Raw genomic sequence first — 14,943 nt, forward strand, 5'->3', positions numbered from 1 at the left:
ATCCGTTCCGTATTAGCGATGCGCGGCAACTACTACTGCTAGACACCAAAATAGGTGTGGACCTATTTGCATGTACAGTCAAGGAATTTAAATTCCGACCCATTTCGTACTTTGTCACAGTGACAACCGTATGAGGTCTCTAGCGGCTTTCATATTGATTGTCACTGTGACAAAGTACGAAATGGGTCGGAAATGTCGGAATTTAAATTCCTTGACTGTACTTGTAGCGACGCGACGAAATCACGGAGTGAGCCATGCCTGATGTGGTGACAATTTTTGAGAATTACTGATAAATATGATGTGCCAAAAATAATTTGATCTTGTCATCATTTTCCATACATATTTAAGTTTTTGAACAAGGTATAGTAAAATTACTAAATACAAAATTTATCTTAAAAATATATGTATACTCACAACTGGTCCTTCGCCCGCCGGGTTCTTATGGTGTACTAAACTAGACGTTTCTAGAACGTTCTGTAGTGGCACTCTGGTTGGTCCATTCGTCATTGGGGCTTGTATCGCTAACAGTGAACCCATCTGATGACAAAAAAGCGAAGTAGAAAACATAATATGTAGTTTTGAACTATAAATGTGGCAATGAAAGTGCGTAGGCATTCTGATTCCAAATTACTTAGGTACTAAAACAATTTTATACTGCGATAAAGCCGACAAAGGATGCTTAACCCTTATCTTGGCAAGGCTCAAAATATCTTAAATATAAACATTTTTTTAGTTTTACGTCACCTATTGAGCATACTAGACTATTAAAAAATAAGGAAAAAAATCCAGGATTTTCCAATTTCGGAAAATCATATGTATCATATTTGATACAGTGCCAATCCATCGACAAAATAGTTACCTACTTTTTAGAAGAAATATGCGGATTTTAATAAAAATAAAACATGTAATGCAACAGAAATTATCATTTATTGCTAATTAAACGCAATCCAAAGCATCAGATAACTATTACACCTGTAAAAATAAATTATATCTACGAATACCTAATCAAAGTAAAGTTTAAAAAAACCCATCAGCAAAAAGTTGAGTAAAATATGTAAGGTAAACAAATAATTTAAAAGTCAAAAAAAAAAATTTTTTTTTTTTCACTTTGGGGGCATTTTTGCCATGCACAGATTTTTCCGTGCTACGGGCTACGGCGTAGCAATTATGCTACAGCGTACGAATATACAGTTAAATAACATCTAGTACTTAAAAAGAATCAAAGTTCAATGACTAAATAATACGACAACTAATATTAAATACTTGAAACATGTTTGTAACCCCACAAATATAAAAAAAAAACCTGTAAAACTATTTTGACGACAACTTGGCAATGTATTAAATGTAATACAATCTTTTCGATATGTATATTTCTGAGTTCTTGGCAATGTATCAAATATAATACATAACAGTTTTATGTCAGGTTCTGTGTATTAAATGTTTTTAAATTCGAAAGCATTGTAAAATTTATGCACTAACAGATAGGTAGTAAATGCATCAAAATGTAGATTATGGAAAAATATATACAAATCTAAGAAATAAATGCAAAACATCCAGTGCGAACCGAAATCGGTTGTTTCCGTGGCGTCATGTTGATTATTACTAACTAATTTACAATGACACTTGTGTCCATTATTTTTTTCTATAAGTAAGGAGGGTACCTCGACTTATTGAGGGCAGAATTATTTTGTTAATACAGTGAATCTGCTAGATTTTTTTTTATGTTTCATGTATCACGGGTGTTACGATGCCAATATAAGGGTTAAGCAATAATGTGTCAACCCATATTCATTTGTAAAGACATTTGCGCATCAAAAAAAAAATTGACGCTTATAGTTGTAATTTTTTTGAAGAATGATAGTTTGACACATTTTTGCAGAAATCATGATCTTGATAGAATAAATAAAGTTTTGTATTTTTCAGTGTAGCTTCAACAAGTATATTTTTATCAAGTACGTTATAGAAAACATATGATTTGGACCTTTAGCATAAGTCTCCGATTATAAATTAATACAATCAGAATATTTTCTTTCGTGCATCGTGTTAGTAAATAGTGCATATTTGAACTGCAATCGCAATGTATCATTCCCATAAAAATTACTTTTTTTTTCTATTTTATCTATTCCACATTTCATCATATTCAAGTTACTAGTAGTTATCTACTCTAAATAGAAATGAAGTAGGGTATATGTAACATGTCGCAGCGTTATTTCGACCGCTCTCACCAATTATATAACCGCAAGCGTTAATTAACTATTTATTAAAACCACTTTTACCACTTCACCGTATTAGCACCGTAGTAATGGGTTTTAAACATTTATACTAAGTCGTTATGCATGAACTGGAAATTCCATGCGGTGTGAAACGATCATTACTTTAAATCGTACCTAATAGGTATAAGCTGATACATTGGACGAAGTGCGAATTTTATTATAATTTTATTGTAAAAAATATTAGGAAATAAAGAGACACGTCCACATTTAATGTCTACAACTAACCTAACCTAACCTAATCTTTTTTACAACTAACTGAAATGAGTATAGTTGGAAGGTTTATAAGTACGGTATTATAATAAAATTCATTAATCCCATATTACTTTTTTTCATAAATGAAAAATTAAGAATCACACTGTAAATTATAATAGGTACATATAATGAAAAACATGTTTTAATAAAATGCATATGTGCTACCTTGAATTAAGAGTCACAAAAACTCGCCGCCAAAAAGCCGCTCCCATACAACTGAAGTTACGCTCACATTTATAACGACTTGCTGAATTGTGCCGTTTTAAAATCGGTCGATTATCGGCCTGATTCGAACAATGTCGATTATCGGCCTGATTCGAACAATGTTTATGAGAATTCACAGCGGTACGGTCAAAAGTGCCATTCTTCAACCAAAACACGTCACTTTTGACACTGACAGTTCTGTATCGTAACGCTGTGACTTCATATAAGTATTGTTCGACTCTGGCCGTATATAATATTGTGGCAGCGACTTTGTTATTGAGACTCTAGGGCCACTTGCACCATTCCACTAACCCGTGGTTAAGCGGTTAAACCATTAACTTAATGTCAAATTGTACTGGTAACCATGGTAACTCCAGGTTTAACCGGTTAACCCCGGGTTGGTGGAATGGTGCAAGTGGGCCTTAACAAGTCAAAACTCACTTACCGCTACATATTGCCATCCATTGTTGACTCGGACAAGCAGCGCCTGCTCTTGTATGACGTAAGCCAGTGTGCCCAGTTGGCTGTTTCTACCTAACTGAGAACAAATGAAATGGGTTACGTTCTCTAAAAGAGGTGTGCTGCAGTTTAAAAGCCGTAACAGACTACCACACCGCGACCCTGGTGCGGTGCGGCGCGCCTATCAATGGTGTGTATGGTGGTCGCCGTATGTGCGATAAGTCAGAGCGATCTTTCTTTTGATTCGATTTATTTTGAGCAGCAGTGCGGTGTGGTAGTCTGTTAACGGCATTAAGCTTAGTTAATAGCCCAGTGGTTTAGTCCCAAAAAATACGGCTGCACAAATTAGACGTTATTTATAAGCTTTGAATTGAAATTAAAAGCTATTTTTAATAAAACCAGAATAATTATTCCATTTTGCGCCATATTAATTTGACATCGAATTCTTCTTTTTTGTCAAGTCACAAGGTACATAGAAAAAATGTAGCAAAAGGGTAAAGAACCTTTAGTGAACATAATTTCAATCTATCATTTTCCAGATTAATAAATTTAATAATGCATGTCACTCTTAATCATTTTAACGCTTTGATTCTATCATTAATGAAAAAAAAAAACTAAATCTATGACTTTCAAACATTTAGGGGAGACCGAGGTGAATTGTGACAGAGGAGAGTTGTAACATTGTAATTTTTTTGGAATCTATTAACTAAAAACTAGGTCGCAATAGCGCGCGTTTATTAGTTCAAGTTGCGAGCTAACAAACGCACATTGTTGCGAGCTCACTAAAAAAATCGACAATGTCACAACTCTCCTCTGTCACAACTCATCTCGGTCTCCCCTACTAAAGTGATACAAATAAAAGTTTATGGAAACTACTCAAAGACACGCTACTACTGTTACTAAGTAATGCCATAACAATTTGTTTCTATAAATAAACCTCAAGCAACTCCTTGATTGATTTCCGTAATAATAATTGGACAGGAAACCATAAGCAATCACGTTTGCCTGTGTACAGTCAGCAGCAGAAGTTGCTAAGCGGGCCAGGTGTTCAAAATGATCTTTACGCGACTTTATAGTTAAGATAATAAGAGCGTAGAGCGTGTCAAGGTAATTTTGAACACCTCGCCCGCTTAGCAACTTCGACTGCTACTACAATAAAGGTTTATTAAACGGATATTAATATACCTACTTGTTTGGGGTAAACCCTCGTTTGGGGTGACTAAACTACATATAATAGTACGGCTACCATCAGTTTGGCATTAACATAAACGCTATCGTGAACGTAATTTACTTTCTATATATCTCTTTCGTACTAATATGTCAGTACGAGCGATATGCATAGAAAGTAAATTACGTTCACGATAGCGTTTATGTCAATACCAAACTGATGGTAGCCGTATAGAGCGTCACTTGAATTCGATCAAACTTAGGCAGAGAGCTATTGTATATACTGCTGCTCGCTTTGCTGTTGTTATCATAAAAATACTTTCACACAATATTATATGTACTTCTTCACAATATTAAGGAAAGAAAATGAACGAAATAAAATATTCAAGATATTTGATCCAATACAGCAATAATAAATTATCTGGCCGGCACGAGCAAAATTAATCCGATAAAGTGACATACATTTCCTAAATATGGAACTATATGAATTTAATCCGATACCAAACCTTAAAATAAACTGATCGTTTGTTTCCAATATTTCTCAATAGGTAAGTACATCCATACTTTAATATTATAAATGCGAAAGTGTCTGTCTGCCTGTCTGTTACCTCTTTACGCTTAAACCGCTGAACGGATTTAGTTTAAATTTCGCATAGAGATAGCTTGAGTCCCGGAGAAGGACATAGGATAGTTTTCATATCGGAAATTATCCCTAAACAGAGTGAAAAGGGGAGTGGAACTGAGAGAGTTAGTAAATTGCCTGTTAATTGATGTAAGCAATTAAGCTTATCAAATTGAATGATTGCTATTACACTTCATCCAGGCGCTATACTTTAGCTACTTTTACTGATTCCACGCAGACAAAATCGCGGGCAAAGCTAGTATTTTAATAAAACGAGCTGGGTATCGTAAATCATAATCAGGTACTTACTCTCAGAAGAGATTCCGTTGTCTTAAATATGATAGTTCCTACGATAGTTCGTCCATCTTCGTCGTCTTCAAACTCGCCGTTGTCCCCAAGAGGGTCCATGCCATCACGAAGGCCTGCGAGGTACAAAATGTTTTCTCTAAACTCATAAATATTGTTCGTTATTACTTCGATATTAAATTTCGTTTTATACTATTTGGCAACGGAAACTTTTAGCGAAATTGAAGAACGTCTAAGTTCCATGTTATATTTCTTAGGGATATTTCATGATTTGTGTTTATTTCAAAATGCAGCTCATATTTTTATTGTACATCATGGATTGCAAAATTAAATGAATAAAGATAAACACATTAACGTATCTAAATTTTAATTAATTATTTTGTGTAATTTAACGTAGCTCAATGTGTGTATGATGTTTCGCTTCACAAAGTAATCCGTAAGATTCAAATAAGTACTATTAATTTAGAAATGTATCCATTAATACCTACCTACATTATTTCATAGGCGTTTAATATTATTAATTTTAAATTTAATTAACATACCGTATGACTCTGGTCGGTACTGCAAACCCATTTGGTTCAATATTCTAAGTGTATGAAGAGAATCGCGCTGTTTTCCTGTAAAAAAATGTAGTTGTAAGACGTAATGTAGTTATGATGCCTTATTAAAATAAAAGTAAGTGTGAAATCCAGTTAGTCTAAGATTTTTTTCCACGATTGTACAGCGTAGAACTTTTTAAAATCTCATCCAATTTCGTTCAAATCAGGCCTATACCCATTATTCGAACGTTATTGCTAATTCCATATAAAGCAATCGCACTTACCTGTACCGGGCTCCCGGCGATTAATCCCAGGGCTATCGGTCAACATGTCAGGTAGCTCGTTCATATATCCTGGCGGTCCCGGGGGGCCAGGCGGGCCAGGCGGGCCGGGTACCGGCATGTACTTGGTGTTAGGGACCGGCGCGGCGGCGGGCCCCGGTGGGCCTCTCGGACCCTCCTTGCCCGGCACGCCAGGGGCCCCGTCGTAGCCCCGATCGCCTTTTTCACCTTTTATCTTTAGGGAAACAAACAGGCTATTGTACCTATAGTTTGGCTTAAAATTGTGTTTGTTTCATTTTAAGTGATAAAGGCCTGCCTGATTTTTAATGATAAGATTTGTCATTATAATTGTAATGTTGGTATTTGTTACACACAGATTAGACAGAAAATATGCTCAGTATATTTTGAGTAAATCTAAACCGCATGTAAAATTGTATAATGCGTCATTCCACACTGTGATGTGCTGATGTGGTAACAGGGAAACCGAAAATACTTAATATACCTAAATTAATCTGTAATGTTAGAATATTTAAGACAGCTGCCGGGCTAGCACATGATTGGCGTGACAGTATCTCGCCGCGAGATTACCCGTACTTATTTAATTAATAAATTAGAAAAAGAAGACAGTTAGGGTAGTCTATCTCGCGGCGAGATACTGTCGCGCAAATCATGTGCTTGGCCTACTAAGATCAGAGTTCTTTGAACTTTTTTTATTTTCTGAAGTTGTGGTACCTACTCGTAGTTATTCCTCGATATAAATTTCACTTTACAAAATCATTCAAATTGTATTAACATTTCTTCAAATTATATCTCTGATGACAAATTCCATCAAAAGCGACTCATTAATAAATATTAAATACGAGGGTGGAATAAAACGGTCTAGTCCCTAGCGGTGCGTCATTCGGTTCGATTCGGGAAATGAATTAAAGATTCACTTGATATGAAATAGTAAAGATATGTGACGTTCCACAGAAAAAGGTGCCTTATGGCGGCTGGCGCTTACGTCGCATAGCGCCACAATAATACGACGGAGCGACGTTAATAATAGCGTAATAGCGCCAACCGCCATAAGGTACCTTTACCCGTGGGACATCACATATCTTTACTATTTCATTATCTAGTGAATCTCTATAGTTATTTGTTTTTACAAGGGGGCAAAGTAGTTGTTTAACCTCTCGTGCTAATATTGATACCCAAGCAAGCGAAAGATCCCGAAATTGAACCACAAGCGTAGCGAGTGGTTCGAAAAAGGAATCTTGAGCGTTGCGAGGGTTTCAAAGCACGAGGGTTAAACAAAAATTTCCCCCGAGTGAAACACAAAATTTTTCACCACACCAACCCGAAGCAAATATTAAATGTAAAATATCAAACAAAATCAAACCAAATCAAATCCAACTAAATGTTATTAGATATTTATCATTCAAAATCATCTTTTAAAAGTCAATTCTACCAGCAAACATAAGAAAAAAACTCAAAATTTGCATTTGATTACTTTGCCTCACATGTGAATAAAATGCAACTTTGCTATCAGTTTTTGAAGTGCAAAGTAAGCCTTTTCGAGCTGGTGTGGTGAATCGTTGTTTCCCGAATCGTGCCGATTGTTTTGTTTTTCGTACCGCTAGGCCATTTGTCGTGAGTGATTACCTTGCCGAGGTCGAGCGGGCTGAGGCCAGGGTCGCCTTTTTCACCTTTCTGTCCTTGGGGTCCTGGCTGGCCCGTGGCGCCAGGTGGTCCCTGAAAAGATTATCTCGCTTGACATCTAATTTAAGCTAACATGAGGTGCAGAACACACGGGGGTCTCAAACGCTTTACAAATGCGAACATTTGATAGAATATTACGATACTTAGGGCATACTTACTGAAAATTCCTGGACTGGCCAGTTAGAAAAAATAAGTCGTCTCATATATCAGAATTCTGAAACTTTTAGTATTGCCGTACAAGTGAGAAAAATAGGAAATTCGCAACGAGTGAGCGAAAGGAGTGTTTTAAATCGACACGAGTTGCGAATTACCTATTCGCACATGTATCGTTCAGCTTTTTACAGTACATTTAACAATTAAAATTTTCGAAATAGTTACGTAATGTGCTAATAATCGCACTAGTACGGTAAAATAAATAATATTTGAGGTTGTTGTTTTATGTTCCGCAATTAATCTGTCGAACATAGCCAATTGTAAAGCAAACTATGAATAATTTCATCAAAAGATAATTTTTCATTTAATTCATAATAAAATATTATATGAATTTTATTTGAAATACTGTTTATATAAAACAGGCTCTGACCTAAAACAAAACAATTGCGGTAGAAATGGGCCCTCCTTTTTTAACTTAAAAGTGTTTAATTTAAAATCCGTAGCGAAATATAAAGTAATATAAAGTATAAAGATATTCGTACAGTTCTTTAGTTATAATCGAAAATATTCGGCTCCAATTATTGCTAATAATACATGAATACTATAGGAATATTACAGTGATATGATCACTATGACGATTGAAATATTTTGAGGGAATAATAATTAACATAATGAAATGAGCAGGTGATTTAAATATTCATTTGTAGAGCGACAGTCTGCTTAAAATAACACAATTTCATGCTTAATTACCTACTCGTATTGAACTTTGAGCCACGTACATGCAATAGGTATACTCGTACATAAATGGAATATTTAGTTTATTAATATTGGAGTACCCTGCAGCCTATTTCTGTAATGGCATAATATGCCCACTATGCCCAGGGCAATTTTTGGTATATTCAAAGTTGTCTATCAAATGAAATAGGTACCTAAACTTGTAATCGTTTAGTATGTCAATAATTGACATTCAATTCAGACGCATGACTAAAATATCACTAATAAATTAAGCACGATTAGTTAAAAATACTTAGTTGAATTGAGCTAAATAAATCTCATTAGTGTTCCGTACAAAACTTTGTTTACGGAACACTTATTTTAAACAAGAATTTGACCATTCAGCCTGTATCAACTAAAATACAACTAATATATAATAATAATAATTTAGCCTATATACGTCCTACTGCTGGGCACAGGCCTCCTCTCAATCACGAGAGGGTTTGGGCTATAGTCCCCACGCTAGCCCAATGCGGATTGGGGACTTCACGTACACCTTTGAATTTCTTCGCGGATGTATGCAGGTTTCCTCACAATGTTTTCCTTCACCGAAAAGCTAGTGGTGAATATCAAATGATATTTCGTACATAAGTTCCGAAAATCTCATTGGTACGAGCCAGGATTTGAACGCGCGACCTCCGGATTAAAAGTCGGGCGTCATATTCGCTTGGCCACCACCGCTCCTATACTTGAGGCCTATACCTGATTCTTATTACAGGGTCAAACAGAAAACTGTGTTACGGTCTTTCCTGTAGACATACACAAGAGTTAAGGGCTATAAAGCTTAATCTTCTTATTTAACTCTTATCCACGTGAAAAGGTCCTCCTTTTATTTAGAGAACTATGATAAAATCATTACTTACATGCCCACAAGCTGTTAACTATTGCCCACAGGAGAGAAAAAAATACAGTTCGCGCGAACACACAAGTTTTCTCTCCTGTGCTAATCTCGATCAGTGAATGCTTGTCATTCGGCAGATTATTATTTTTACCTTGCTAAATAACATTTATAAATCAATAGGTAATCCTTACCGTCCAGCCAGGTAGTCCGATGTCGCCTGAGGTTCCATCCGTGCCCGGAGAACCCGGAGGCCCAGGGGCCCCCGGTGGCCCCCTTGGGCCTGGAGGCCCCGGGTGTCCTCGCTTGCCTCGTGGCCCTGTTTCGCCTTTCTCGCCCTAAGACAAAACACGTCGTATTAACTGTATTTTATAGTTAGTATCAACAACATAGTGACGGCCAAATTGCCTAAGTTTATCGTAACAATTATTGTTACAACATAATGATGTGTTTCGATATATTTGCCACCTTGGCTGTTAGTATTTTTATTTTGAATTGTTGAAGATACTTCCTGGAATTGTTCCCTTTACTGCAACTCGCTCGTAGTGATTATAATATACTCTTTGTTGGCAGCATACTACGCTTTTAACACAGAGTTTGATCTTATCAAATTTTCCAAGAGAATGCCCTTGAGCAAATTTTCTACTAAATTTCTATTTGCTACGTAAAACTCAGGCTTTTTAGACGTTTAAGTTGCTGCAGCCTGCATTGAATATTTATATGGCTATGGCGGATATAATATAAGTATTATTATAAAGGATCTTGCTAGATCCTTGTCTTTGAACAATACCCCAATATAATAATCTTAGGTACTTATTTTGGTTAAATTGTAGAATCAAGTTTACTGAAATGAACTTTTCATCACGCGGGTCATATTCACTGTTAATTTGTTATGATATTATAAAAGCCTCATTCAAAGAAATTTATATCAATTTAAAACCCTTAAAATAAAATTTGTATACTAAAAGAACAAGCATTTATTATGAATTAAAAATTCTGGAAAAATTAAATGCAATGAAACACGGTATAAACCAGATGTTATTTTTACCTTTGTCCACACTGAAGCTTCTTCCTTTGAAAGAGCCACCGGGCCAGGTGGGCCAGCTTCGCCTCTTTCCCCTTTTAGCCCTGTAAGGCCAGGAGGGCCTTGCGTCCCAGGCAGACCTGATGGTCCGATGTCGCCGCGCTCTCCTGGTTTCCCGTCGTTTCCAGGGAAACCTTGTGGGCCTTCCATGCCCCTTGTGCCTTTCTCACCCTAGTAAAATTTTCAAACAGTGATAAAAAATAGACCATCGGCTCATTGATTTTATGTACGTAACATTTGAATATTTCATTGTCGATCATACTTTATAGAAAAAACATGTTGTGCTATTCTTAGCTTTAAGTTATACTCGGTGGAGTTGTAAGATATTTGATTACAATTTTTATAAAGTCAGCTACAAATTATAGCGTTGCGTTTTTAATATTACCACTAGTTCAAAATTTTAACTTGTCACAATACTAACAAAGATGTTACCTCAATATTTCAAATGAGAACATAAATAAGTATATATATGTACATATATATATATATATACAGGGTGGAAAGGCACGACGATCCTTCCCGGAAGTATTAGGTCGTTTAAGTGATACAGAGCAGATTGGTAATGGTAAGAATCGTTAATTGAGTAAAAAATAAAAATACCAAATTTTCTACTTTTTAACTGTGGTGATAACCCTATAGCATGTGCACATGACGGCTAGATTAAGGATCTCCGTCGGGAAAGCTCGGGACTTTACGCTTTTTTCCGATCGTTGACAGAACCGCAATGATGTATGAATGACGCATAAATGACAAATAAATCAAATGAATGTAAAAATATTACAAACAATTTTATTACTTTCTTAGATAATTACTTTGTGCCAATATTTAACACTATCTTCTCTTCACATACGGTTTTCAAATGTACCTTCGTGTCCATTGCCCACATCTCATTTCATTGAAGAAGAAAGAGAAGAGTTTTGTAGTAGATATTTGATAATGTTCCTCATTTTTCCCTCAGATTGTCAAAAGCAGCAATTAGCCTTTAATGTCTCATTTCGTCCGCAGTTTCACATTCTGTTTGGTACACCATATCTTTTATACAGCCCGACAAATTTAAATAACCACGAGCATCTAACAACAGGATTTTTAATTGAAGAATATGACATTAGATAAGTAAAGTTCAATGACAATTTAATTTCAAACATCAGACCTCTTGTCTATTTCCTACCACGCAAGAAGGTTTGTCAGTTAGGTATTTAAGAAGTCTTTATTTTTGATTTATTCTTAGTATTTCATTTTTGCAAGTTCATTTGGTGTATGGTGTTGTACAACCTACTTGTAATTTTTTATTATTTTAGATAGTTTCCTATTATTCGAAAATAATTTTGTGAAACTTGTTAAGAAACTAAAACCTTTTTATCAGTCAAGGAAACCAGTGATATTTATAAGACGATTGCGTACTTTTGAGTGGTTGTCAATGTCACCATTTGAACTGTCGTTGTAAACAATGTTGTGGTTAGTATTATTAATATTAAGGAATAACATAACTACTTCATTCAAGTATTGAACAAGTGGAACCACTATGAAAGCGAAAATCCTGCAACGATCGTCTTACCGTGAACAGTAAGCAGAACTAAGAATGGTTAGATAGCAACAAATTAGCATAATTTCCTGTCGAGCTGTCGTATACTGATTGTTTACAAGTAAGTTCATTGACCCTGTCACCTGTTAGGGTTAGAACAAAGTAGTTTTTTGCATGGATGTTTAAAAGGCTATAATTTAGAAACGGTTGCCCATATTAATATAGTTTCTATGGAGAAAATATAGAGCTTAGGCTAAACAATCCCCCTTTTGCGGAAAGGATCGTCGTGCCTTTCCACCCTGTATATATATTGAAAACTTAATAAATTTCATAAAATGTATTTTTTGGTAAATTTCGTAGCGTGTCATAATGTTCATAATAGGTACAAAATTTGTAAAGCCATGGGCTATTATCGCGTTACCTCACAGTTGTCAGGTCAATATTCTAAGCTATAATTTTCTGGAATAAACCGATAACATCGAAAATTACTCTCTTTACTTAAAACACAATAATCTACCTAAGCTTGTAGTGATTTTGTGTGTTACGTACGAGTTTTGTTAATGCGAGCTTTATACAGCCGACCCAACAAAATAATAGATGTAATCGATATCACTTTCATTTTCATAGACATAAACTATCCAACATTTCTGTCGGTTTACATGTTTGGTACGCAATTCAATCGTTTGTCAACAATGGGATTTTAATGCTATATTAATTAGTATGTCGGTATTGTATCCTTGTATTGTATTAGAGGCATAAAAAAATAAGTTGCGTGAGTTTATTTATAAACGGGCGTAGATTGCTTTAAATATGGAAGCACTTCAGTGGAAAAATTGAAACAAAAAGCAATGACTTATTTCAAAACAAATTGGAATCATAAAAGTGAAATAATATACTTTATTAATATAATATATTTTATTGTTTGTCAAATCTGTCATCGAATTTAATTTCGTGTAGCTACCGCTGGCGCTAGTTATGCGCGCTTAATGCCGCGCCACGATGTGACCCGACCGGATTGTACAAGTTCGATCGGTTAATCCGTGTACTTAATTCATCTCTTTTTGTATTAGCTGTGTAAAATGTGTGTAATCTATTTTTCGGTTTATTTTATGTTTCTTTACTAATTTTTTTTGTCTGTTACCTTCCGTGATTATTTCTCACTTGATGGTCTAATCGGAAGATCAGCGCTGGAAGTCGCCAGCAACATGCTGAGATGGGACCATTTCGTGACACTTTATTTTTCACTATGTTTTTTCTATGTATGTCTGTTGTCTGTGTGTTTACGAATAAAAAACTATTCTATTCTATTCTATACCTACAGTACCTTAGCCGCGAGATATTGAATATTGTTAAATGTTATTTCAAATTCAACAATGTTTCATTTCAGTTACTCGAGATGATAAAAATATACTTATACCAATATAGGTACAATTTGAGAATTCCACTTTATTCTTGTGATAGAAAATTATTATATTAAGTATTGCCTATAAATATACATTATTGGTTCTTGTTCTCGTCCAAGGCCTTATTTTATTACAGATATTTGTACAATTTAACAATTCCATTCTGGTAATAGAAATCAAAGGGCTTCTTGCCATTGGACAAGCGTACGTTGATCGTGTCAAAGTAACCGATTAACACCTAAAACTTGTAACTTTCCGCTTTATATTATAGGGTTCAGGCCGTCGACATTGTTTCACATTTTCACAAGGTGGGGTGAACCGAGGCCGATAAGGCAGGTGTTATCGTCAGGTTACGTAATCTGTACGTCAAAATGTATTACTAGTTATCGTGTTGCTGAAATTGTGTGGTCGCATTAGTTATGGTATATTCAACTGTAAAAATATGGGTGTAGCCAACTTATTCAATTATATGTCCCGTAGTTCCTAATTCGCCGCCATAAGAGCTATGGGACATGTTTTTGAGATGATTTGTGCACCCATATTTTTACAGTTGACTGTGGTGGGTATTTATGTCAATGTAAGATATATTATACTTAACTATTTTATTAAACTCTTGAGAAGTAGAAATTGGTTGTCTCTTAAATAAAGTAAGGTAATAGTAAAGTAAAGTAAAATTTTATTTTTGAAATCTGGTAATTACTTAATATATCAATTTTGTGGATCACAACAGGCTAAGTCTGTTCCGTGACTCCACGTTTACGCGTGTTAAGAGCGATTAAATATGTAGTAGTACATTAAATAAAAGTTTAAATAGGTACAATTTTTTTTGTTAATCTATATCAAACGTTGTTTTATATGACCTTATCTGACTATGACAAAATAACATCTTGTGCGTTATCACGACCCTTAGAATTTATATCCATACCAAGAGCCTACTTTACATCAGCTGCCTTGATTTAGTTCGCTTTATAAGACCATAAAACTGGCACGACTTAACTTAATGTAAAACGCTAATATTTACATCTACAAGGAAGTAATTACCTTTTCACCTCTCTCCCCCTTTACCGTCTTCACTAGTGCTGCTACATCTCGGGGGCCTGCGAACATTACATATAACAATTTATATTCGGCCCACAGATCACTATTTAATACTAGATGGAGCACAAAAGGCTAACGTCTAATGGTAACATTCCATTTCTAACCGCAGCTGCACTACCGGTACTGAACGCGTCGCTGTCATTGTCAATTTCCATAGTAAAATTGACAGTAGTGCAGCTGTCGTTGGAATTGGAATGTTACCCTAACACTAACGCTTGAGTAAAACTCAAGCGGTTATAAATGAGAGCGTGTCCTATACGTTTGCGA

The 14,943-nt window shown here is 35.3% G+C and overlaps 1 protein-coding gene across 1 annotated transcript in view; it reads right to left on the minus strand.

Annotated features, from left to right (window-relative positions):
- The window catches only part of LOC134668673 (collagen alpha-1(V) chain-like), a 69,984-nt gene that overhangs the window by 11,695 nt on the left and 43,346 nt on the right, over positions 1–14,943 (minus strand). Inside the window, exons 10-18 of the mRNA XM_063526115.1 lie at positions 14,620–14,675; positions 10,618–10,824; positions 9,764–9,907; positions 7,748–7,837; positions 6,107–6,338; positions 5,826–5,900; positions 5,287–5,399; positions 3,175–3,267; positions 415–537 (exon numbers count right to left, since the gene is read on the minus strand). Coding sequence (XP_063382185.1) covers positions 415–537; positions 3,175–3,267; positions 5,287–5,399; positions 5,826–5,900; positions 6,107–6,338; positions 7,748–7,837; positions 9,764–9,907; positions 10,618–10,824; positions 14,620–14,675 — 1,133 coding nt within the window. The remainder of the gene's footprint in view (positions 1–414; positions 538–3,174; positions 3,268–5,286; positions 5,400–5,825; positions 5,901–6,106; positions 6,339–7,747; positions 7,838–9,763; positions 9,908–10,617; positions 10,825–14,619; positions 14,676–14,943) is intronic.

Source organism: Cydia fagiglandana, chromosome 11 (genome assembly GCF_963556715.1).
Source record: "Cydia fagiglandana chromosome 11, ilCydFagi1.1, whole genome shotgun sequence".
NCBI classification, from domain to species: Eukaryota; Metazoa; Arthropoda; class Insecta; order Lepidoptera; family Tortricidae; genus Cydia; species Cydia fagiglandana.